This window comes from Aethalodelphis obliquidens, unplaced genomic scaffold, assembly GCF_003676395.1.
Source record: "Aethalodelphis obliquidens isolate GAN/ISIS:26980383/991018 unplaced genomic scaffold, ASM367639v1 scaffold47, whole genome shotgun sequence".
NCBI lineage: Eukaryota > Metazoa > Chordata > Mammalia > Artiodactyla > Delphinidae > Aethalodelphis > Aethalodelphis obliquidens.
In genome coordinates, this window is record NW_020837991.1 from 777,158 (window position 1) to 802,350 (window position 25,193).

Here is a 25,193-nt window from a genome sequence, read left to right on the forward strand (position 1 = left end):
TATATGTGCAAAACTGAGACACTTTTCTGTACAGCAGAGATTGGTACAATACTGTAAATCAACTATACTTCAATAAAAAAAGTAATAAACACACCTCTGGACATGGCCCTGCCCACCATCTCCATCCATTAGTGGGAAGGCAACAGTCCCTCCCACCAGGAAGCCTGCATGAGCCTCTTAGAGCAGCCTCACCCATCAGTGGGGAGACACCAGAAGCACGAGGAACTACAACCTTGCAGCCTATGGAACAGAAAGTGCAGTCACAGAAAGTTAGACAAAATGAGACAGCAAAAGAATATGTTTCAGATGAAGGAACAAGAAAAAAAAACACAGAAGAATAACTAAGTGAAGAGGAGATAAGCAATCTAGCCAAAAGGAATTCAGAGTAATGAGAGTAAAGATGATCCAAAATCTTGGAAAAAGAATGGAGGCACAGATCGAGAAGATACAAGAAATGTTTAACAAAGAGCTGGAAGATATAAAGAATAAAAAACCAGAGATGAACAATGCAATAACCAAAAGGAAAAATACACTAGAAGGAATCCATAGCAGAATAAATGAAGCAGAAGAATAGATAAGTGAGCTGGAAGACAGAATGGTGGAAATACTGCCAGAGAATAAAATAAAGAAAGAAGAATGAAAACAAACGAGGGCAGTTTAAGAGACCTCTAAGTCAACATTAAATGCACCAACATTTGCATTATAGCGGGTCCCAGAAAGAGAAGAGAGAAAGAGCCTGAGAAAATATTTGAAGAGATAATAGCTGAAAACTCTCCTAACATGGGAAAGGAAACAGCCACCCAAGTCCAAGAAGTGCAGAGAGTGCCAGGAAGGATAAACACAAGGAGGAACACACCAAGATGCATATTAATCACATTGACAAAAATTAAATACAAAGAGAAAATATTTAAAACAACAAGGGAAAAGCAACAAATAACATACAAAGGAATCCCCATAAGGTTATCAGCTGATTTTTCCACAGAAACTCTGCAGGCCAGAAGGGAGTGGCATGATATATTTAAAGCTATGAAAGGGAAAAACTACAACCAAGAATACTCTACTCAACAAGGCTCTCATTTAGATTTGACAGAGAAATCAAAAGCTTTAAAGACAAGCAAAAGCTAAGATAATTCAGCACCACAAAATCAGCTTTACAACAATGCTAAAGAAAGTCTCTAGGTGGAAAAGAAAAGGCCGTAAATAGATACAAGAAAATTAGGAATGGAAAGGCTCACTGGTAAAGGCAAGCATACAGTTAAAGTAGGAAATCATCCACACACAAATATATTACAACAGCAATTGTGAGAAAAGGTGAGTACAAATGCAGGATATTGAAAATGCATTTGAAATTAAAGACCAGCAACTTAATCTTGTATATATATAGACTGCTATATCAAAATTTCATACTATCTACAAATATCATAGTATCTACATAGTATCTTCAAATATCTACAATAGACATACACACAAAAAAGAAAGAGGAATCCAAACACAACACTAAAGTTAGGCATCAGATCACAAGAGAAGAGAGCAAGAGGAAGGGAAGAAAAAAGACCTATAAAAACAAATCCAAAACAATTAACAAAATGACAATAAGAACATACATATCAATAATTACCTTAAATGTAAACAGAATAAATGCTCCAGCCAAAAGACATAGATTGGCTGAATGGATACAAAAGCAAGACGCATACATATGCTGTCTACAAGAGACCCAATTCAGGTCTAGGAACACATACAGAATGAAAGTGAGGGGATGGAAAAATATGCTCCATGTAAATGGAAATCAAAAGAGAGCTGGAGGGACTTCCCTGGTGGCACAGTGATTAAATATCTGCTTGCTAATGCAGGGGACATGGGCTCGATACCTAGTCCTGGAAGATCCCACATGCCGTGAAGCAGCTAAGCCCATGTGGCACAACTATTGAGCCTGCACTCTAGAGCCCATGAGCCACAACTACTGAGCCAACGTGCCACAACTGCTGAAGCCTGTGCACCTAGACCCTGTTCTTGGCAACAAGAGAAGCCACTGCAACAAGAAGCCTGTGCACAGCAACAAAGAGTAGCTCCCGTTCATTGCAACTAGAGAAAGCCTGTGCTCAGCGACAAAGACCCAGTGCAGCCAAAAATGAATAAATAAATAAATTAATTTTAAAAAAAGCTGGAGTAGCAATATTCATATCAGACAAAATAGACTTTAAAATAAAAGCTGTTACCAGAGACAAAGAAGGACACTACATAATGATCAATCCAAGAAGATATAACAATTGTAAATATGTATGCACCCAACATAGGAACACCTCAATATATAAGGCAGATACTAACAGCCAATAAAGGAGAAATCGACAGTAACACAACAATACTGGGGGACCTTAACACCCCACTTTCATCAATAGACAGATCATCCAGAGAGAAAATCAATAAGGAAACACAGCCCTTAAATGACACATTAGATCAGATGGACTTAATTGATATTTACAGAGCATTCCATCCAAAAGCAGCAGAATACACATTCTTCTAAAGGGCACATGGAACATTCTCCAGGACAGATCACATCTTGGGTCACAAATCAATCCTTGGTAAATTTAAGAAAATTGAAATCATATCAAGCATCTTTTCCAACCACGACGCTATGAGATGACAAATCAATTACAAGAAAAAACTACAAAAAACACAAACACATGGAGGCTAAACAATATGCTGTTAAACAACCAATGGGTCACTGAAGAAATCAAAGAGGAATTAAAAAAATACATAGAGATAAATGAAAATGAAAACATGATCATCCAAAACTTGTGGGGTGCAGCAAAAGCAGTTCTAAGAGGTAAGATTATAGCAATACAATCTTACCTCAGGAAACAAGAAAAATCTCAAACAACCTAACTTTACATCTAAAGCAACTAGAGAAAGAAGAACAAACAAAACCCGAAGTTAGTAGAAGGAAAGAAATCATAAAGATCAGAGCAGAAATAAATGAAACAGAGATGAAGAAAACAATAGAAAAGATCAATGAAACTAAAAGCTGGCTCTCTGAAAAGAAAAACAAAATTGATAAAACTTTAGCCAGACTCATTAAGAAAAAACGGGAGGTCTTCCCTGGTGATGCAGTTGTTGAGAGTCCACCTGCCCATGCAGGGCACATGGGTTCGTGCCCGGGTCAGGGAAGATCCCACATGCCCCGGAATGGCTAGGCCCATGAGCCATGGCCACTGAGCCTGCGCATCTGGAGCCTGTGCTCTGGAAGAGGCCACAACAGTGAGAGTCCCGTGTACCGCAAAAAAAAAAAGAAGAAGAAAAAAGGGAGAGGGCTTAAATCAATAAAATCAGAAATGAAAAAAGAGGAGATATAACTGACACAACAGAAATACAAAGGATCATAAGAGACTACTACAAGCAACTGTATGCCAAAAAAATGGATAGCCTAGAAGAAATGGAAAAATTTTTAGACAGGTACAATCTCCAAAGACTAAGTGAGGAAGAAATTGAAAATATGAACAAGCAATCACAGTACTGAAATTGAAACTGTGATTGAAAAACTCCCAACAAGTAAATGTCCATGGTCAGATGGCTTCACAGGTGAATTCTATCAAACATTTAAGGAAGAGTTAATACTTTCTTCTGAAACTATTCCAAAAAATTGCAGAAGAAGGAACACTCCTAAAGTCATTCTATGAGGCCACCATCACTCTGATTCCAAAACTAAACAAAGATACCACAAAAAAGAAAATTACAGGCCAATATCACTGATGACCATAGATGCAAAAATCCTCAACAAAATACTAGCAATCTGAATTCAACAATAAATTAAAAGGACCGTACACCATGAACAAGTGGGATTTATCCCAGGGATGCAATGACTTTTCAATATCTGCGAATTACTCAGTGTGATACTGATTGTGATACCACATCAACAAAGTGAAGAATAAAAACTATATGATCATCTCAATAGATGCAGAAAAACTTTTGATTAAATTCAACACTGATTTATTATAAAAAAAACTGTCCAAACAGTGGGTATAGAGTGAACATACCTCAACATAATAAAGGCCATATATGACAAGCCTGCAGAAAACATCATTCGCAACCATGGAAAATTGAAAGCATTTTCTCTAAGATCCGGAAAAAGATAAGGATGTACATGATCACCAGTTTTATTCAACATAGTTCTGGATGTCCTAGCCATGGCAATCAGAGATTTAAAAGGAATAAAAGGAATGCAATTTGAAAAGAAGTTAAACTGTCACTATTTGCAGATGACATGATACTATACATAGAAAACAGTAAAGATGCTACCGGAAAATTGCTAGAGCTAATCAACAAATTCAGTAAAGTTGCAGGATACAAAATTAATACACAAATATCTGTGGCATTTCTATACACTAAAAAGGAAAAACCAGAAAGAGAAATTAAGGAAACAGTCCCATTTACCATCACATCATAAAGAATAAAATACCTAGGAATAAACCTACCTAAGGAGGTAAAAGACCCATACTGCAAAAACTATAACATGCTGATAAAAGAAATTGAAGATGACACTAAAAAATGGATAGACCATGTTCCTGGATTGGAGGAATGAATATTGTCAAAATAAGTATACTATCCAAGGCAATCTACAGATTCAATGCAATCCTTATCAAGTTACCAATGGAATTTTTTGCAGAACTAGAACAAAATGTTTTAAAGTTTGTATGGAAACATAAAAGACTCTGAAGAGCCAAAGCAATCCTAAGAAAGAAAAATGGAGCTGGAGGCATCAAGCACCCTGACTTCAGACTATACTAGAAAGTTATAGTAATCAAAACAGTATGGTACTGGCACAAAAACAGAAATATAGATCAATGGAACAGGATACAGAGTCCAGAAATAAACCCATGCACCTAAGGTCAATTAATCTACAACAAAGGAGGCAAGACTATACAGTGGAGAAGAGACAGTGTCTTCAATAAGTGGTGCTGGGAAAATTGGAAAGTTATATGTAAAAGACTGAAATTACAACGTTGTTTAACTCCATACACAACAATAAGGTCAAAGTGGATTAAAGACCTTAATGTAAGACTGGATAGTATAAAACTCTTTGAGGGAAATATAGGCAGAACACCCTCTGACATAAATTGCAGCAATATGTTTTTCGATTCATTTCCTAGAGTAATGGAAATAAAAGCAAAAATAAACAAATGGGACCTAATTAAACTCAAAAGCTTTTGCACTGCAAAGGAAACCATAAACAAAATGAAAAGACAACCCACTGAATGGTAGACAATATTTGAAAATGTTGCCACCAACAAGGGATTAATCTCCAAAATTTACAAACAGCTCATGTGGCTCAATATCAAAAAAACAAGCAACCCACTCAAAAAATGGGCAGAAGACCTAAATAAAGATTTCTCCAAAGGAGACATACAGATTCCCATGAGGCACATGAAAAGATGCTCAACATTGCTAATTATTTGAGAAATGCAAATCAAAACTACAATGAGATATCACCTCACACTGGTCAGAGTGGTCATCATCAGAAAATCTACAAACAATAAATTTTGGAGAGGGTGTGGAAAAGCAGGAACCCTTTTACACGTTGATGGGAATGTAAATTGGTACAGCCACTATGGAGAACAGTATGGAGGTTCCTTAAAAAGCTAAAAATAGAACTACCATATGATCCAGCAATCCCACTCCAGACAAATTATTTCTGGAGATAATTCAAAAAGATACATGCATTGTAATGTTCATGGTAGCACTATGTACAAGAGCCAAGACATGGAAGAAACCTATATGTCCATGACTAATGGATAAAGAAGATGTGGTACATATATACAATGGAATATTACTCAGCCATAAAAATGAATGAGATAATGCCATTTGCAGCAATGTGGACAGACCTAGAGATTATCATACTAAGTGAAGTAAGTCAGACAGAGAAAGACAAATATCATATGATGTCACTTATATGTGGAAACTAAAAAATGGTACAAATGAACTTCAAAACAGAAACAAACTCACAAACTATGAAAACAAACTTTTGATTACCAAAGGGGAAACCTGGGGGCGAGGGATAAATTGGGAGTTTGGGATTAACATATAGACACTACTATATATAAAATATTGATAGATAATCAACAAGGACCTACAGTATAACACAGGGAACTCTACTCAATATTCTGTCATAACTTATAGGGGAAAAGAATCTGAAAAAGAAGAGATTTATGCATATGTATAATTGAATCACTTTGCTGTACACCTGAAACTAAGACATTGTAAAACAGCTATACTCCAACATAAAATAAAAATTAAAAAAAACAAAACAAAATAAAAAACCACTACTAGGCTTTAGAACAGTCAAGAAGTCACATCTGAAAAATCTTCACATTCTCTGTCTCAGGATTAGGCAGAAATTACAAGAAGTTGTGAGGAAAGTTCTTCCAACTTAACTTTTGCACACTCTGCTCACTCTTCCTAGGTCTCTTGGGATGGCTCACCATTGGCAGAATTTCTAGTACTGAACAGGCAGATGGGCAGACCTCCAGGGTCCACCAGCTCTCCCTGGAGTAGGCACGAGTCTGCAGTGCTGTTTAGGATCCCATATACAACGACACATTGTCCCTTCATCTCCCAACAGGCTGCCTGGGATATTGTCCTCCTTTGCTGGTTACATTTGTTTCTTTTTGCCTGTTCCAGGCAGGCTAAGCACTAGCGAATGCAATTATTCAACCCCTTTCATTTATTTATTAATTTAGAACGTTTTTATTAGAGTATAATTGCTTTACAATGGTGTGTTAGTTTCTACTTTATAACGAAGTGAATCAGTTATACATATACATGTATCCCCGTATCTCTTCCCTCTTGCATCTCTCTCCCTCCCACCCTCCCTATCCCACCTTTCTAGCTGGTCACAAAGTACCGAGCTCATCTCCCTGTGCTATGCAACTCCTTCCCACTAACTATCTATTGTATATTTGGTAGTGTATATATGTCCATATATACACTACCACTCTCTCACTTTGTCCCAGCTTACCCTTCCCTCTCCCCGTGTCCTCAAGTCCATTTTCAAGTAGGTCTGAAACTTTCCTTCCATCTTGCCCCTAGGTTCTTCAGAACCTCTTTTTTGTTTTTTAGATTCCATATATATGTGTTAGCATACGGTATTTTTTTCCTCTTTCTGACTTACTTCACTCTGTATGACAGACTCCGGGTCCATCCACCTCACTAGAAATAACTCAATTTCGTTCCATTTTATGGCTGAGTAATATTACACTGTATATATGTGCCACATCTTCTTTATCTATTCATCTGTTGATGGAAACTTAGGTTGCTTCCATGTTCTGGCTATTGTAAATAGTGCTGCAATGAACATTGTGATACATGACACTTTTTAAATTATAGTTTTCTCAAGGTATATGCCCAGTAGTGGGATTGCTCTGTCATATGGTAGTTCCATTTTTCATTTTTTAAGGAACCTCCATACAGTTCTCTATAGTGGCTGTACCAATTCACATTCCCACCAGCAGTGCAAGAGTGTTCCTTCTTCTCCACACCCTCTCCAGCATTTATTGTTTCTAGATTTTTTGATGATGGCCATTCTGACTGGTGTGAGATGATATCTCATTGTAGTTTTGATTTGCATTTCTCTAATGATTAATGATGTTGAGCATTCCTTCATGTGTTTGTTGGCAATGTGTATATCTTCTTTGGAGAAATGTCTATTGAGGTCTTCTGCCCATTTTTGGATTGGGTTGTTTGTTTTTTTGATATTGAGCTGCATGAGCTGATTGTAAATTTTGGAGATTAATCCTTTGTCCATTGTTTCATTTGCAAATATTTTCTCCCATTCTGAGAATTGTCTTTTTGTCTTTTTTTATGGTTTTCTTTGCTGCACAAAAGCTTTTAAGTTTCATTAGGTCCCATTTGTTTATTTTTGTTTTTATTTCCATTTCTCTAGGAGGTGGATCAAAAAGAATTTTGCTGTGATTTATGTCATAGTGTTCTGCCTATGTTTTCCTCTAAGAGTTTGAAAGTGTCTAGCCTTACATTTAGGTCTTTAATCCATTTTGAGTTTATTTTTGTGTATGGTGTTAGGTAGAGTTCTAATTTCATTCTTTTACATGTACCTGTCCAGTTTTCCCAGCAGCACATATTGAAGAGGCTGTCTTTTCTCTATTGTATATTCTTGCCTTCTTTATCAAAGATAAGGCAACCATTTGTGCATGGGTTTATCTCTGGACATTCTATCCTGTTCCACTGATCTATATTTCTGTTTTTGTGCCAGTACCATACTGTCTTGATTACTGTAGCTTTGTAGTATAGTCTGAAGTCCAGGGACCAGATTCCTCCAGCTCCGTTTTTCTTTATCAAGATTGCTTTGGCCATTTGGGGTCTTTTGTGTTCCCATACAAATTGTGAATTTTTTTGTTCTAGTTCTGTGAAAAATGCCAGTGTTAGTTTGATAGGGATTGCATTGAATCTTTAGATTGCTTGGGGTAGTATAGTCATTTTCACAATGTTGATTTTTCCAATCCAAGAACATGGTATATCTCTCCATCTATTTGTATCATCTTTAATTTCTTTCATCAGCATCTTATAATTTTCTGCATACAGGTCTTTTGTCTCCTTATGTAGGTTTATTCCTAGGTATTTCATTCTTTTTGTTGCAATGGTAAATGGGAGTGTTTTCTTAATTTCACTTTCAGATATTTCATCATTAGTGTATAGGAATGCCAGAGATTTCTGTGCATTAATTTTGTATCCTGCTACTTACAAAATTCACTGATTATCTTTAGTAGTTTTCTGGTAGCATCTTTAGGATTCTCTATGTATAGTATCATGTCATCTGCAAACAGTGACAGCTTTATTTCTTCTTTTCCGATTTGGATTCCTTTTTTCTTTTTCTTCTCTGATTGCTGTGGCTAAAACTTCCAAAACTATGTTGAATAATAGTGGTGAGAGTGGGCAACCTTGTCTTGTTCCTGATCTTAGTGGAAATGTTTTCAGTTTTTCACCATTTTGGACGATTTTGGCTGTGAGTTTGTCATATATAACCTTTATTATGTTGAGGTATGTTCCCTCTATGCCTACTTTCTGGAGGGTTTTTATCATAAATCGGTGTTGAATTTTGTTGAAAGCCTTCTCTGTCTCTATTGAGATGATCATATGGTTTTTATCCTTCAATTTGTTAATATGGTGTATCACATTTATTGATTTGCATACATTGAAGAGTCCTTGCATTCCACAGATAAACCCTACTTGGTCATGGTGTATGATCCTTTTAATGTGCTATTGGATTCTGTTCGCTAGTATTTTGTTGAGGATTTTTGCATCTATGTTCATCAGTGATATTGGTCTCTAGTTTTAGTTTTTGTGACATCTTCGTCTGGTTTTGGTGTCAGGATGATGGTGGCCTCATAGAATGAGTTTGGGAGTGGTCCTCCCTCTGCTATATTTTGGAAGAGTTTGAGAAGTATAGGTGTTAGCTCTTCTCTAAATGTTTGATAGAATTCTTATGTGAAGATATGTGATCCTGGGCTTTTGTTTGTTGGCAGATTTTTAATAACAGTTTCAATTTCAGTGCTTGTGATTTGTCTGTTCATATTTTCTATTTCTTCCTGGTTTCATCTCAGAAAGTTGTTCATTTCTAAGAATTTGTCCATTTCTTCCAGGTGGTCCTTTTTTTTTTTTTTGCGGTACATGGGCCTCTCACTGTTGTGGCCTCTCCCATTGCAGAGCACAGGCTCTGGACGTGCAGGCCCAGCGGTCATGGCTCATGGGCCTAGCTGCTCTGCAGCATGTGGGATCTTCCCAGACTGGAGCACGAACCCGTGTCCCTGCATCGGCAGGCAGACTCGCAACCACTGCGCCACCAGGGAAGACCACAGGTGGTCCATTTTATTGGCATATAGTTGCTTGTAGTAATCTCTCATGATCCTTTATATTTGTGCAGTATTTGTTGTTACTTCCCCTTTTTCATTTCTAATTCTATTGATTTGAGCCTTCTCCCTATTTCTCTTGATGAGTCTGGCTAATGGTTTATCAATTTTGTTTATCTTCTCAAAGAACCAACTTTTAGTTTTATTAATCTTTGCTATCGTTTCCTTCATTAATTTTTCATTTATTTCTGATCTGATCTTTATGATTTCTTTCCTTCTGCTAACTTTGGGGTTTCTTGTGTTGCTTTCTCTAATTTCTTTAAGGGGAAGGTTAGGTTGTTTTTTTGAGATGTTTTTTAAGGTAGGATTTTATTGCTATAAACTTCCTTCTTAGAATTGCTTTTGCTGAATCCGTAGGTTTTGGGTCCTTGTGTTTTCATTGTCATTTGCTTCTAAGTATTTTTTGATTTCCTCTTTGATTTCTTCAGTTATCTCTTGGTTATTAAGTAGTGTATTGTGTAGCCTCCATGTGTTCGTATTTTTCCAGATTTTTTCCTGTAATTGATATCTAGTCTTATAGCATTGAGGTCAGAAAATATACTTGATATAATTTCAATTTTAAATTTACCAAGGCTTGACTTGGGACCCAAGATATGATCTATCTTGGAGAATGTTCTCTGAGCACTTGAGAAGAAAGTGTATTCTGTTGGTTTTGGATGGCATGTCCTATAAATATCAATTAAGTCCATCTTGTTTAATGTATCATTTAAAGCTTGTGTTTCCTTATTTATTTTCATTTTGGATGATCTGTCCATTGGTGAAAGTGGGGTGTTAACGTCCCCTACTTTGATTGTGTTACTGTCCATTTTCCCTTTTATGGCTGTTAGTATTTGCCTTATATATTGTAGTACTCCTATGTTGGGTGCATAAATATTTACAATTGTTATATCTTCATCTTGGATCAATCCCTTGATCATTATGTAGTGTCCTTCTTGTCTCTTGTAATAGTCTTTGTTTTAAACTCTATTGTGTCTGATATGAGGATTGCTACTACAGCTTTCTTTTGATTTCCATTTGCATGGAATATCTTTTTCTATCCCCTGACTTTCAGTCCGTATGTGTCCCTAGATCTGAAGTGGGTCTCTTGTAGACAGCATATATATGGGTCTTGTTTTTGTATCCATTCAGCCAGTCTATGTCTTTTGGTTGGAGCATTTAATTCATTTACATTTAAGGTAATTATTAATATGTATGTTCCTATTACCATTTGCTTATTTGGGGTTTGTTATTGTAGATCTTTTCCTTCTCTTTTGATTTCTGCCTAGGGAATTTCCTTTGGCATTTGTTGTAAAGTTGGTTTGGTGGTGCTGAATTCTCTTAGCTTTTGCTTGTCTGTTAAGATTTTAATTTCTCCGGCAAATCTGAATCAGATTCTTGCTGGATAGAGTAATCTTGGTTGTAGGTTTTTCCTTTTCATCACTTTAAATATGTCCTGCCACTCCTTTCTGGCTTGCAGAGTTTCCACTGAAGGATCTGCTGTTAACCTTATGGGGATTCCCTTGAATGATATTTGTTGTTTTTCCCTTGCTGCTTTTAATATTTTCTTTGTATTTAATTTTTGATAGTTTGATTAATATGTGTCTTGGTGTGTTTCTCCTTGGATTTATCCTGTATGGGACTCTCTGTGCTTCCTGGGCTTGATTAACCATTTCCTTACCCATATTAGGGAAGTTTTCAACTATAATCTCTTCAAATATTTTCTCAGTCCCTTCCTTTTTCTCTTCCTCTTCCGGGACCCCTATAATTCGAATGTTGGTGCATTTAGTGTTGTCCCAGTGGTCTCTGAGACTGTCCTCAATTCTTTTCATTCTTTTTTTCTTTATACTGCTCTGCAGGAGTTATTTCCACTATTTTATCTTCCAATTCATTTATCTGTTCTTGTGCCTCAGTTATTCTGCTAATGATTCCTTCTAGAGAAATTTTAAGTGCATTTATTGTGTTTTTCATTATTGTTTGCTTGCTCTTTAGTTCTTCTATGTCCTTGATAAACATTTCTTTTATTTTCTCTATTGTATTACCAAGAGTTTGGATATCTTTACTATCATTTTTCTGAATTGTTTTTCAGGTAGACTGCCTTTTTCCTTTTCTTTTGTTAGGTCTGGTGGGTTTTTACCTTGCTCCTTCATCTGCTGTGTGTTTCTCTCTCCTCATTTTGCTTAACTTACTGTGTTTTGGGTCTCCTTTTTGCAGGCTGCAGGTTCGTAGTTCCAGTTGTTTTTTGTGTCTGTCCCAGCGGCTAAGGTTGGTTCAGTGGGTTGTGTAGGTTTCCTGGTGGAGAGACTAGTGCCTGTGTTCTGGTGGATAAAGCTGGATCTTGTCTTTCTGGTGATGTGTTTTGAGGTGTCTGTGACCTTATTATGATTTTAGGCAGCCTCTCTGCTAATGGGTGGGGTTGTGTTCCTGTGTTGCTAGTTTTTTGGCATAGGGTGTCCAGCACTGTAGCTTGCTGGTCGTTGAGTGGAGCTGGTCTTGACATTGAGATGGAGATCTCTGGGAGATTTTTGCTGTTTGATATTATGTGGAGCTGGGAGGTCTCTTGTGGACCAATGTCCTGAACTTGGCTCTCCCACTTCAGAGGCACAGCCCTGATGCCTGGCTGGAGCACCAAGAGCCTTTCATCCACACGACTCAGAATAAAAGGGAGACAAAAGAAAGTAAAAGATAAAATAAAATAAAATAAAAAAAGTTATTAAAATAAAAAACAAAAAATAATTTTTATTTTTTTAAGTAATTAAAAAGAAAGAAAGAAAGAACAAAGAAACCAAAAAACAAATCCACAATGATAACAAGTGCTGAAAACTATACTTAAAAAAACCAAAAAAAAAAAAAAAAAAGCAGAAAACGGACAGAGAGAACCCTAGGACAAATAGTAAACGCAAAGGTATTCGGACAAAATCACACACAGAAGCATACACATACACACTCACAGAAAGAAAAAAAGGGAAAAGTATATATATATCGTTGTTCCCAAAGTCCACCCCCTCAATTTGGAATGATTCGTTGTGTATTCAGGTATTCCACAGATGCAGGGTACATCAAGTTGACTGTGGAGATTTAATCCGCTGCTCCTGAGGCTGCTGGAAGAGATTTCCCTTTCTCTTCTTTGTTCGCACAGCTCCTGTGGTTCAGCTTTGGATTTGGCCCCGCCTTTGCCTGTAGGTCGCCTGAGGGCATCTGTTCTTCGGTCAGACAGGGCGGGTTTAAAGGAGTAGCTGATTTGGGGGTCTGGCTCACTCAGGGTGGGAGGGGTACGGAGTGCGGGGCAGACCTGCGGCAGCAGAGGCCAGTGGGACGTTGCACCAGCCTGAGGGAAAGCTGTCCGGGGAAGCTGTCCCTGGATCACAGGATCCTGGCAGTGGCGGGCTGTACAGGCTCCTGGGAGGGGAGGTGTGGATAGTGACCTGTGCTTGCACACAGGCTTCTTGGTGGCGGCAGCAGCAGCCTTAGAGTTTCATGCCCGTCTTTGGGGTGTGCGCTGATAGCCGCAGCTCGCGCCCGTCTCTGGAGCTCCTTTAAGCAGGGCTCTGAATCCGCTCTCCTCGTGCACCAGGAAACAAAGAGGCAAGAAAAGTCTCTTGCCTCTTCGGCAGGTCCAGACTTTTTCTCGGACTCCCTCCTGGCTAGCCGTGGTGCACTAACCCCCTGCAGGCTGTGTTTACGCAGCCAGTCCTCTCCCTACCATCCGACGGAAGCCCGAGCCTCAGCTCCCAGACCCTGCCCGTCCCGGCGGGTGAGCAGACGAGCCTCTTGGGCTGGTGAGTGCTGGTCGGCACCGATCCTCTGTGTGGGAATCTCTCCACTTTGCCCTCCGCACCCCTGTTGCTGTGCTCTCCTCCGTGGCTCCGAAGCTTCCCCCCTCCGCCACCCACAGTCTCCGTCCGCGAAGGGGCTTCTATTGTGTGGAAACCTTTCCTCCTTCACGGCTCCCTCCCGCTGGTGCAGGTCCAGTCCTTATTCTTTTGTCTCTGTTTTTTCTTTTTTTGCCCTACCCAGGTACGTGGGGAATTTCTTGCCTTTTGGGAGGTCTGAGGTCTTCTGCCAGCATTCAGTAGGTGTTCTGTAGGAGTTGTTGCAAATGTAGATGCATTTCTGATGTATCTGTGGGAAGGAAGGTGATCTCTGTGTCTTACTATTTACCATCTTGAAGCTCCTCCCTCAACCACATTTTAAACAGCCCTAGGGAAGTCTCTTTAGGGGAACCATGTACCCTCTTCTTCTGAATGGCATCTCACACATCATTGGAAGGCATTTCCTACTGTGCCCCAGAGATGTGTGCACTAGGACATTCTTCAGGCCTTTCCCATCAGGCCTCTGTGGCGTGCACTGCTGGGACCTTCCTTGTGGCTCTCCCACCAGGCTGCTGTGCCCTTGGGGCACGCTTCAAAACCAAAACAGTATGAAACAAGGCTGAGAGGGAAGAAACAGAGCCAGCACCTTGCAAGAAAGGGCTGCATTTAAGCACTGCACTGATGTAAGTATGATAGTGGGTGGTTTTGTTACTTTATAGCTTTGTTACAGGTTTTCCCCACTGTCCGAAAATAGAGCTTTCCTATGAAACCTTTCAGAAGCCAAAATGGCATAAAGTTAAAAGAGCAATCACCTGTTTTCATAAAAGTGAAAATCCTCCTCAGATTTCTTTCTTAGCGAAAACAGGTGCTAATGTAGGTCTTTTGTAAAAGCAAAGTGACATAAAGCGAAATCTGAAAAAGTGGGGGATACCTGTATTGTGTCCCAAAGGGACCCAGAATTACTCAGGATGTAAGTATTTCTGCCTTCATGCGCTCCTCCCTCCAAAAAATATTAATTACATTTACACTAATTATGTTATTACATTACTTGTAATATTAATTACAATTACATTTACATTCATGACTGAATTCATATATAGAAAAATATGTTAATATTATATTAATATTATATTTTAAACCATCTTCTTTGACTCAAAAGGTTTTCTGTTTTGTTTCTGATTTTAGAAGAAACTAAATGATTTTCAGGGGCCCCTAAAAGTGTCTTGGACCTTTTTTAAACCAGATATTTGGGGCATGCATTCTATAGATAAACACAAAGTCCAAGGTAATATCCTTGTTGAAGAACTACCAGAAAAGTGATGAATTCTTATATGGCCGTTAAAAGCATTCCATGAGTCCCACATCTTGGTAGGTCTCCCTGCTCTCTGTATGTGATTAACCTCATATAACCTCATATGTTATTCATATGCTGTTTCATATGCTGTTTCATATTCATATGTATGTGCAGATAAACTGCAAGAGAATAAGAACTTCAGATCATTGCACACTGCCTAGCCTAAATTTTGATACAAACTTACTGATAATGGCTTCTAAGTTGTGCCGTATGTTTAGCAATGTTATAAGTGGTTTCAGGCCTTTTCCAGAAATGAGGGGGACAAATAACTAAATTTTAATAAACAACAACTAATATAATTGAAATCACTCCTTCCAGCTCAGGCCTTTGGAAGGTGGTCTTCTTGACTGCTGCCTTGGGCATGGTCTCTCAAGATGGTCACTAATGACCCCTGGACCTACTCTCCCTACCCCCATGGTCTCTCCTGCCTGGGGGTCACCCCCAATGCTTTGTCATTGTGCCTCTGACCCCTTTTTGTGGCATCAGTAGTCCATGAACACTACAGAAAAAGACCTGGAGTTCTTGCCAGTAAGAAGCTGATTCTCACAGCCTGCTTCGTGGGGACAGTAGCCTCATCTGTCCTGCGAGGTGCTCAGAGGGCATGTATTTGCTGAAGGTTTAAGCACAGTATAAACAAAAGGAAAAAAACTGACTAATATTGTTGATGACATATTCCCTAACAAATTAACCTAGCAGGGATTTCATCCAACAACAAAGATGTTCTCAGCGGCTGACCGTGGAAAATAGCCCACAGACAGGCAAAGGAAGTGTGAAGGGAAGGAGAGGCTCCTGCCTAGGACCCTTGGAGCTGGTTGGGACACCCTGGGGGGCTTCAGTCCTGATGGCCACTGGGTAATATGTGGAGGACAGTGCTTTCCAGGCATGACAGTCCTCTTTCAAATTGATGGCAGTGACTTAAGTGAAATATTTTAAAAAGCCAATTTACCTTCAAATGGGAGAATGTTGCCTCATGGTCTTTTTTTTTTTTTAAATTGAAGCATAGTTCATTTACAACGTTGTGTTAGTTTCAGGTGTACAGCAAAGTGATTCAGTTATACTTACATATATATCTATTTTTTTCAGATTCTTTTCCCTTATAGGTTATTACAAAATATTGAGTATAGTTCCCTGTGCTATAACAGTAGGTTCTTGTTGGTTATCTATTTTCTCTATGGTAGTGATAGTTGTATGTTTTGTCCCCCTCAGTCCTGTTTCACTGAATCCTGGGGGACAAGTTAGTCCCATGGTGAAGTAGACACAGCTAAGGTTGGGATTAGATGTGATGACCTGTTTTTGTTTCCTCCCAAGTTTGCTTGTCATTCAGGTAATAATTGGTTTTTCAGTGTGAAAGAAACAAATCCTGAATGTTTTCAAAATCATGGTGAAGAGTACCTGTTCTGTGGGCTTTGTGCTACGTTCCACGGCCCTCGAGTTCAGCCCACCCTGGACCCTGCCATGGGGCTGCACCTGTGCTGCGGGAAGGCCAGTCTGTGGTTTCACTTCTCCTTTCCTGTTTCTAGGGTCTGGACTTCGCTGGGTTCACCGCACACATGTTTGCTGGGATTTGCTTCGTTCTCTTGTTCTCCTTTCCACTCCTCAGACTACTTTACTGGAACAAAAAGCTGTATAACAAGGAACCCAGTGAGATTGTTGGTGAGTGGACGTAACTCCTCATATAGCCCCAGAGTTTACTGCCAAGATACTATTTTTTCTGGGGGAAGTTGCCACGAAAATTTAAGAGGTTAATCACCTGTAAAATATCAGGGAAGCATAAGTCGTTGGGATGCTGCACACTAGCATGTCCCTGTCTGCCTCCTGGTATGCAGTGTGCTTTCAGGGGCTTTAAATCCATGAGCTGTGCCTCTTTAGTTTTCTATAGAGTGAAATGTGGGAAGCAATGTCCACTGTATACAATTTGCATGTCATGACAGCATTAAACCACGTGTATACAATACAAATAGCATAGCATATAGACTGTGCTAATATGTTGTAGTTTGAAACTAAATGAGATTACAAAAATGGCAGCATAATCAAGCACAGGGGATATAATACTGTGTCAATCAAGATCATATTGGTGAGGCAGTGACCAGGAGGAATAGGGCTCATGGCCATCTTATGGTTTTGCATTTTCCTTACTTAAAATTTTTAGTAGATGTTTTATTGAGAGCATTACTGGTCAGGATAGATTAGAAGCAATAGACTATTTGGGAAACAGCCAGCCTCTTCTTGGCCAGGCCCTGTGCAAGACACTGTGCAGGTTGCCTTTGTAACATAGGGGACCACTACAAATGATTCCATTACTTCTTTGTTTTGAAGAAAATTTTAATCAACATTTGCTTTTTATTTTAAAATAGATATTTCTTGCAATGAGGTACCTTGATCCATGTTTCTCACTGACCAGTGTATTAATTTGCTAGGGCTGCTACAACAAAGTACCACAGACTGGGTGGCTTAAACAAAAGACGGTTTATTTCCATAGAAGTTAAGGTGGCTTAATAAGCCACCTATTGTGGCTTACTACCTCATAGTTCTGGAGGCTGGAAGTCCAAAATCATGGATTGGTTGGCTGTGAGGAAGGATCTGTTCCAGCCCTGTCCCCTTAGCTTTTAGATGGCTGTATTCATGTTCATATGGCATTCTCGCTGTGTGTGTCTGTGTACACATTTCTCCATTTGTAAGCACGCCAGTCATCTTGGATTTGGGGCCATTCTAATGACCTCACCTTAGCTAATTATATCTGCAATGACCCTATTTTCAAATAAGGTCACATTCTGATGTACTGGGGGTTAGGACTTCAACACATGAACTTTGGGGGGACACTATTCAACCCATAGCAACAAGTTAGAGGTGTTCAAAATGTTTTATCATCAACTAGTATATGTAAAGTGTGGTAACAATATTTAGGTTTAGTTTTCTAATGGAAAGGATCATACCAATGGATAGCTAAGGAGACTATAATCAATTACAATGGCTAATCTGTCTCTAGAAGCTTGTGTGGGCACAGCTGCACCTCTCCCCAACATCCCTCAACCAACCTGGTGATCAGAATGACTCGGGAACAACTGTTATATATACAGGTTACCAGGCCCACCCCCAGGAAATCTCTTCTGGAGAGTCTTATCTTGAGATTAATTTAGATATACTGATTTGGAAGTATAGAAACAAATCTGTGTAATTGACTCCTCCACTCTTCCAGAGAAAGGAGCTGAGGAAAACTTTGAGGGAAGGAGGAGGGGATGGTTGGGACATGGATAATGCTGAAACCCTATGGCAATGCCAAGACAGGCTGTAAATCAGCACATGGCGAGCTGTGCAGAGCCAGAGCAATCACTCTGAGCCACTGTTGGGTACAGGGGTCTCCAATTTTGGGGTGCTTGGTATAACTACAGATTACTAAGCCCTACCCCAGAGATTTGGGTTCAGCAGGTCTTTGGTGTGCAGAGAGCATCTGTCAGATGCTTGATTATGCTGCAGTAAAAAGTAACACTGAAATCTCAGTGACTCTTCCTCACTTTGGCCTCATGCCCACTGTGGGCTGGCAGTGCCTTCCTGGTCAATAGTTCTCAGAGCCCTGAGCTGCTGGTCATCAGACTGAGAGAACCACATGTTCCACTCTGCCACTGAGTGCCACAGCTCATCCTGAGTGTCACCAGGCCTCAGTTTTCACCCTGTCACCAGTTGCAGGGGCCAGGATGAGTCAGCCTGCCAAGTGATCAGAATGGGAGAGAACGACTTATTTGTTGAAAAGCACAAATAATAACCAGAGTCTGCCCCTCTGGTCACCAAATATCAACTCATGCTGCTTCTTCCTAATATTTTATATAGAATTTTTATATCTTTGTACAATAGGGATATTGGTGTGTAGTGTCTTCTCTTGAAATGTCTGCTTTTGCTGTCCTCGAAGGATGAATATAGAAGTATACCCTCCTCTTCAGTTTTTGGGAAGAGATGGTGTAAAATTGCTACTACTTTTTTCCTTAAATGTTTGCCAGGATATTTAAAGGCTTGGGCCTCCCTCTCTCCCTCCTTTCCTTTCTTTCCTTCCTTCTAGTTTTTAACTACATATTCAAATTACTTAATAGATATAGGGCTAGCTATTAAGGTTATCTATTTCTTCTTGAGTGCTCACTTGTGGTTTATGTCTTTAAAGGAATTTGTCCATCGTACCTCAATTGTTGAAAGAATTATTCTAAAACTGTTCATAATAGTTTTTCATTATCCTTTTAATGGCTATAGAACTTTCAAAATTGAAGTATAGTTGATTTGCAATATTGTGTTAGTTTTAGGTGTACAACAAAGTAATTCAGTTATATATATATATATTTTTCAGATTATTTTCTATTAGGTTATTATAAGATATTGAGTATAGTTCCCTGTGTTATACTGTGAATCCTTGTTGCTTATCTGTTTTATGCATCATAGTTTGTATCCATTAATCCCATCCTCCTAATTTATGCCTCCCTTTCCTTTTCCCCTTTGCTAAACATAAGTTTATTTTCTATGTCTGTGAGTCTGTTTCTGTTTTGTATATAGATTAATTTGTGTTATTTTTTAGATTCCAAGTATAAGTGATATCCTATAATACTTGTCTGTCTTTGTCTGACTTACTTCACTTAGTATGATATTCTCTATGTCCATGTTGCATGTTGCTGTTAATGGCAATATTTCATTCTTTTTATGGCTGAGTAATATTCCATTGCATATATACACCACATCTTCCAACCAATCATCTATTGATGGGCACTTGGATTGTTTCCATGTCTTGGTTACTGGAAAGAGTGTTCCTGTGAACATTTGACTGCATGTATCCTTTTGAATTAGAATTTTCATCTTTTCTGGATATGTGCCCAAGCGTGGAATTGCTGGATCATATGGTAACCTAATTTTTGGTTTTTCAAGGAAACTCCATAATGTTTTCCATAGTGGCTGCACCAATTTACATTCCCACCAACAGTATAGGAGGGTTCCCTTTTCTCCACACCCTCTCCAGCATTTATTATTTGCAGACATTTCAGTGATGGCCATTCCTACTGGTGTGAGGTGGAACCTCATTGTAGTTTTGATTTGCATTTCTCTAATAATTAGTGATACTGAGCATCATTTCATGTGCCTAATGGCCATCTGTGTGCCTTCTTTGGAGAAATATCTATTTAGGTCTTCTGCCAATTTTTTTTTACATCATTATTGGAGTATAATTGCTTTACAATCGTGTGTTAGTTTCTGCTTTATAACAAAGTGAATCCGTTATGCATATACATATGTTCCCATATCTCCTCCCTCTTGCGTCTCTCTCCCTCCCACCCTCCCTATCCCACCTCTCTAGGTGGTCACAAAGCAACGAGCTGATCTTCCTGTGCTATGCGGCGGCTTCCCACTAGCTATCTATTTTATGTTTGGTAGTGAATATATGTCCATGCCACTCTCTCACTTTGTCAGAGCTTACCATTCCCCATCCCCATATCCTCAAGTCCATTCTCTAGTAGGTCTGTGTCTTTATTCCTGTCTTACCCCTAGGTTCTTCATGACATATTTTTTTTCTTAAATTCCATATATATGTGTTAGCATATGACATTTGTCTTTCCCTTTCTGACTTACTTCACTCAGTAGGACAGATGCTAGGTCCATCCACCTCATTATAAATAGCCCAATTTCATTTATTTTTATGGCTGAGTAATATTCCATTGTATATATGTGCCAAATTTTCTTTATCCATTCATCTGATGATGGACACTTAGGTTGTTTCCATCTCCTGGCTATTGTAAATAGAGCTGCAATGAACAGTTTGGTACATGACTCTTTTTGAACTACGGTTTTCTCAGGGTATATGCCCAGTAGTGGAATTGCTGGGTCATATGGTAGTTCTCTTTGTAGTTTTTTAAGGAACCTCCATATTGTTCTCCATAATGGCTGTACCAATTCACATTCCCACCAGCAGTGCAAGAGTATTCCCTTTACTCCACACCCTCTCCAGCATTTATTGTTTCCAGATTTTTTGATGATGGCCATTCTGACTGGTGTGAGATATCTCATTGTAGTTTTGATTTGCATTTCTCTAATGATTAATGATGTTGAGCATTCTTTCATGTGTTTGTTGGCAGTCTGTATATCTTCTTTGGAGAAATGTCTACTTAGGTCTTCTGCCATTTTTGGATTGGGTTGTTTGTTTTTTTGTTATTGAGCTGCATGAGCTGCTTGTAAATTTTGGAGACGAATCCTTTGTCAGTTGCTTCATTTGCAAATATTTTCTCCCATACTGAGGGTTGTCTTTTGGTATTGTTTATGGTTTCCTTTGCTGTGCAAAAGCTTTGAAGTTTCATTAGGTCCCGTTTGTTTATTTTTCTTTTTCTTTCTATTTCTCTAGGAGGTGGGTCAAAAAGGATTTTGCTGTGATTTATGTCATAGAGTGTTCTGCCTATGTTTTCCTCTAAGAGTTTGACAGTTACTGGCCTTACATTTAGGTCTTTAATCCATTTTGAGCTTATTTTTGTATATGGTGTTAGGGAGTGTTCTAATTTCATACTTTTACATGTACCTGTCCAGTTTTCCCAGCACCACTTATTGAAGAGGCTGTCCTTTCTCCACTGTACATTCCTGCCTCCTTTATCAAAGATAAGGTGACCATATGTGTGTGGGTTTATCTCTGGGCTTTCTATCCTGTTCCACTGATCTATCTTTCTGTTTTGTTTTTTTTTTTTATCTTTCTGTTTTTGTGCCAGTACCATACTGTCTTGATTACTGGAGCTTTGTAGTATAGTCTGAAGTCCGGGAGCCTGATTCCTCCAGCTCTGTTTTTCATTCCCAAGATTGCTTTGGCCACTTGGGGTCTTTTGTGTTTCCATACAAAATGTGAAATTTTTTGTTCTAGTTCTGTGAAAAATGCCAGTGGTAGTTTGATAGGGATGGCATTGAATCTGTAGATTGCTTTGGGTAGTAGAGTCATTTTCACAATGTTGATTCTTCCAATCCAAGAACATGGTATATCTCTCCACCGATTTGTATCATCTTTAATTTCTTTCATCAGTGTCTTATAATTTTCTGCATACAGATCTTTGGTCTCCTTAGGTAGGTTTATTCCTAGATATTTTATTCTTTTTGTTGCAATGGTAAATGGGAGTGTTTTCTTGAATTCACTTTCAGATTTTTCATCATTCGTGTATAAGAATGCAAGACATTTCTGTGCCTTAATTTTGTATCCTGCTACTTTACCAAATTCATTGGTTAGCTCTAGTAGTTTTCTGGTAGCATCTGTAGGATTCTCTATGTATAGTATCATGTCATCTGCAAACAGTGACAGCTTTACTTCTTCTTTTCCAATTTGGATTCCTTTTATTTCTTTTTCTTCTCTGATTGCTGTGGCTAAAACTTCCAAAACTATGTTGAATAAGAGTGGTGAGAGTGGGCAACCTTGTCTTGTTCCTGATCTTAGTTGAAATGCTTTCAGTTTTTCACCATTGAGGATGATGTTGGCTGTGGGTTTGTCATATATGGCCTTTATTATGTTGAGGAAAGTTCTCTCTGTGTCTAGTTTCTGGAGGGTTTTTAGCATAAATGGGTGTTTAATTCTGTCAAAAGCTTTCCCTGCATCTCTTGAGATGACCATATTGTTTCTCTCCTTCAATTTGTTAATATGGTGTATCACATTGATTGATTTGCATATATTGAAGAATCCTTGCATTCCTGGAATAAACCCCACTTGATCATGGTGTATGATCCTTTTAGTGTGTTGTTGGATTCCGTATGCTAGTATTTTTTGAGGATTTTTGCATCTTTGTTCATCAGTGATATTGGCCTATAGTTTTCTTTCTTTGTGACATCCTTGGCTGGTTTTGGTATCAGGGTAATGGTGGCCTCATAGAATGAGTTTGGGAGTGTTCCTCCCTCTGCTATACTTTGGAAGAGTTTGAGAAGGATAGGTTTTCTGTCTTCTCTAAATGTTTGAATAGAATTCACCTGTGAAGCCATCAAGTCCTGGGCTTTTGTTTGTTGGATGTTTTTTTTTTTTTTTTTTTCTGGTAGTTGGGCCTCTCACTGCTGTGGCCTCTCCTGTGGCAGACACAGGCTCCAGATGCACAGCCTAAGCGGCCATGGCTCGTGGGCCCAGCCCCTCCACAGCACGTGTGATCCTCCCAGACCGGGACATGAACCCACGCCCCCTGCCTCGGCAGGCGGACTTGCAACCACTGCGCTACCAGGGAAGCCCCTGTTGGAAGATTTTAAATCACAGTTTCAATTTCAGTGCTTGTGATTGGTCTGTTCATATTTTCTATTTCTTCCTGATTCAGTCTTGGCAGCTTGTGCATTTCTAAGAATTTGTCCATTTCTTCCAGATTGTCCATTTTATTGGCATAGAGTTGCTTGTAGTAATCTCTCATGATCTTTTGTATTTCTGCAGTGTCAGTTGTTACTTCTCCTTTTTCATTTCTAATTCTATTGATTTGAGTCTTCTCCCTTTTTTTCTTGATGAGTCTGGCTAATGGCTTATCAATTTTGTTTACTCAAAGAACCAGCTTTTAGTTTTATTGGTTTTTGCTATCATTTCCTTCATTTATTTTTCATTTGTTTCTGATCTGATCTTTATGATTTCTTTCCTTCTGCTAACTTTGGGGGGTTTTTTTGTTCTTCTTTCTCTAATTGCTTTAGATGCAAGGTTAGGGTGTTTATTCGAGATGTTTCCTGTTTCTTAAGGTTGGATGGTATTGCTATAAACTTTCCTCTTAGAACTGCTTTTGCTGTATCCCATAGGTTTTGGGTCATCGTGTTTTCATTGTCATTTGTTTCTAGGTATTTTTTGATTTCCTCTTTGATTTCTTCAGTGTTTACTTTGTTATCAAGTAGTGTATTGTTTGCCCTCCATGTGTTTGTATTTTTTACAGATCTTTTCCTGTAATTGATATCTAGTCTCATAGCATTGTGGTTGGAAAAGATACTTGATACAATTTCAATTTTCTTAAATTTACCAAGGCTTGATTTGTGACCCAAGATATGATTTATCCTGGAGAATGTTCCATGAGCACTTGAGAAAAATGTGTATTTTGTTGTTTTTGGATGGAGTGTCCTATAAATATCAATTAAGTCCATCTTGTTTAATGTATCATTTAAAGCTGTGTTTCCTTATTTATTTTCATTTTGGATGATCTGTCCATTGGTGAAAGTGGGGTGGTAAAGTCCCGTACTATGAATGTGTTACTGTCGATTTCCCCTTTTATGGCTTTTAGTACTTGCCTTATGTATTGAGGTGCTCCTATGTTGGGTGTGTAAATATTTACAATTGTTATATCTTCTTCTTGGATTGATCCGTTGATCATTATATAGTGTCCTTCGTTGTCTCTTCTAATAGTCGTTATTTTAAAGTCTATTTTGTCTGATATAAGTATTACTGCTCTAGCTTTCTTTTGGTTTCCATTTGTATGGAATATCTTTTTCCATGCCCTCACTTTCAGTCTGTATGTGTCTCTAGGTCTGAAGTGGGTCTCTTGTATACAGCAAATATATGGGTCTTGTTTTTGTATCCATTCAGCCAATCTGTGTCTTTTGGTGGAAGCATTTAATCCATTTGCATATAAGGTAATTATCAATATGTATGTTTCTATTCCCATTTTCTTAATTGTTTTGAGTTTGTTATTATAGGTCTTTTCCTTCTCTTGTGTTTCTTGCCTAGAGAAGATCCTTTACCATTTGTTGTAAAGCTGGTTTGGTGGTGCTGAACTCTCGCAGCTTTAGCTTATCTCTAAAGGTTTTAATTTCTCCATCAAATCTGAATGAGATGCTTGCTGGGTAGAGGAATCTTGGTTGCAGGTTTTTCTCCTTCATCACTTTAAATATGTCCTTCCAGTCTCTTCTGGCTTGAAGAGTTTTTGCTGAAAGGTCAGCTGTTAACCTTATGGGGATTCCCTTGTATGTTATTTGTTGTTTTTCCCTTGCTGCTTTTAATATGTTTTCTTTGTATTTAATTTTTGACAGTTTGATTAATATGTGTCTTGGCATGTTTCTCCTTGGATTTATCCTGTATGGGACTCTCTGTGCTTCCTGGACTTGATTAACTATTTCCTTTCCCATATTAGGGAAGTTTTCAACTATAATCTCTTCAAATATTTTCTCAGTCCCTTTCTTTTTCTCTTCTTCTTCTGCAAACCCTAT

The 25,193-nt window shown here is 38.6% G+C and overlaps 1 protein-coding gene across 5 annotated transcripts in view; it reads left to right on the forward strand.

The window, feature by feature from the left end:
* Nucleotides 1-25,193, forward strand: part of OCA2 (OCA2 melanosomal transmembrane protein) — a 257,199-nt gene that overhangs the window by 117,920 nt on the left and 114,086 nt on the right. For all 5 annotated transcript variants that reach the window (XM_027082471.1, XM_027082468.1, XM_027082473.1 and 2 more), the window contains one exon: nucleotides 16,577-16,709. In XM_027082471.1, coding sequence (XP_026938272.1) covers nucleotides 16,577-16,709 — 133 coding nt within the window. The remainder of the gene's footprint in view (nucleotides 1-16,576; nucleotides 16,710-25,193) is intronic.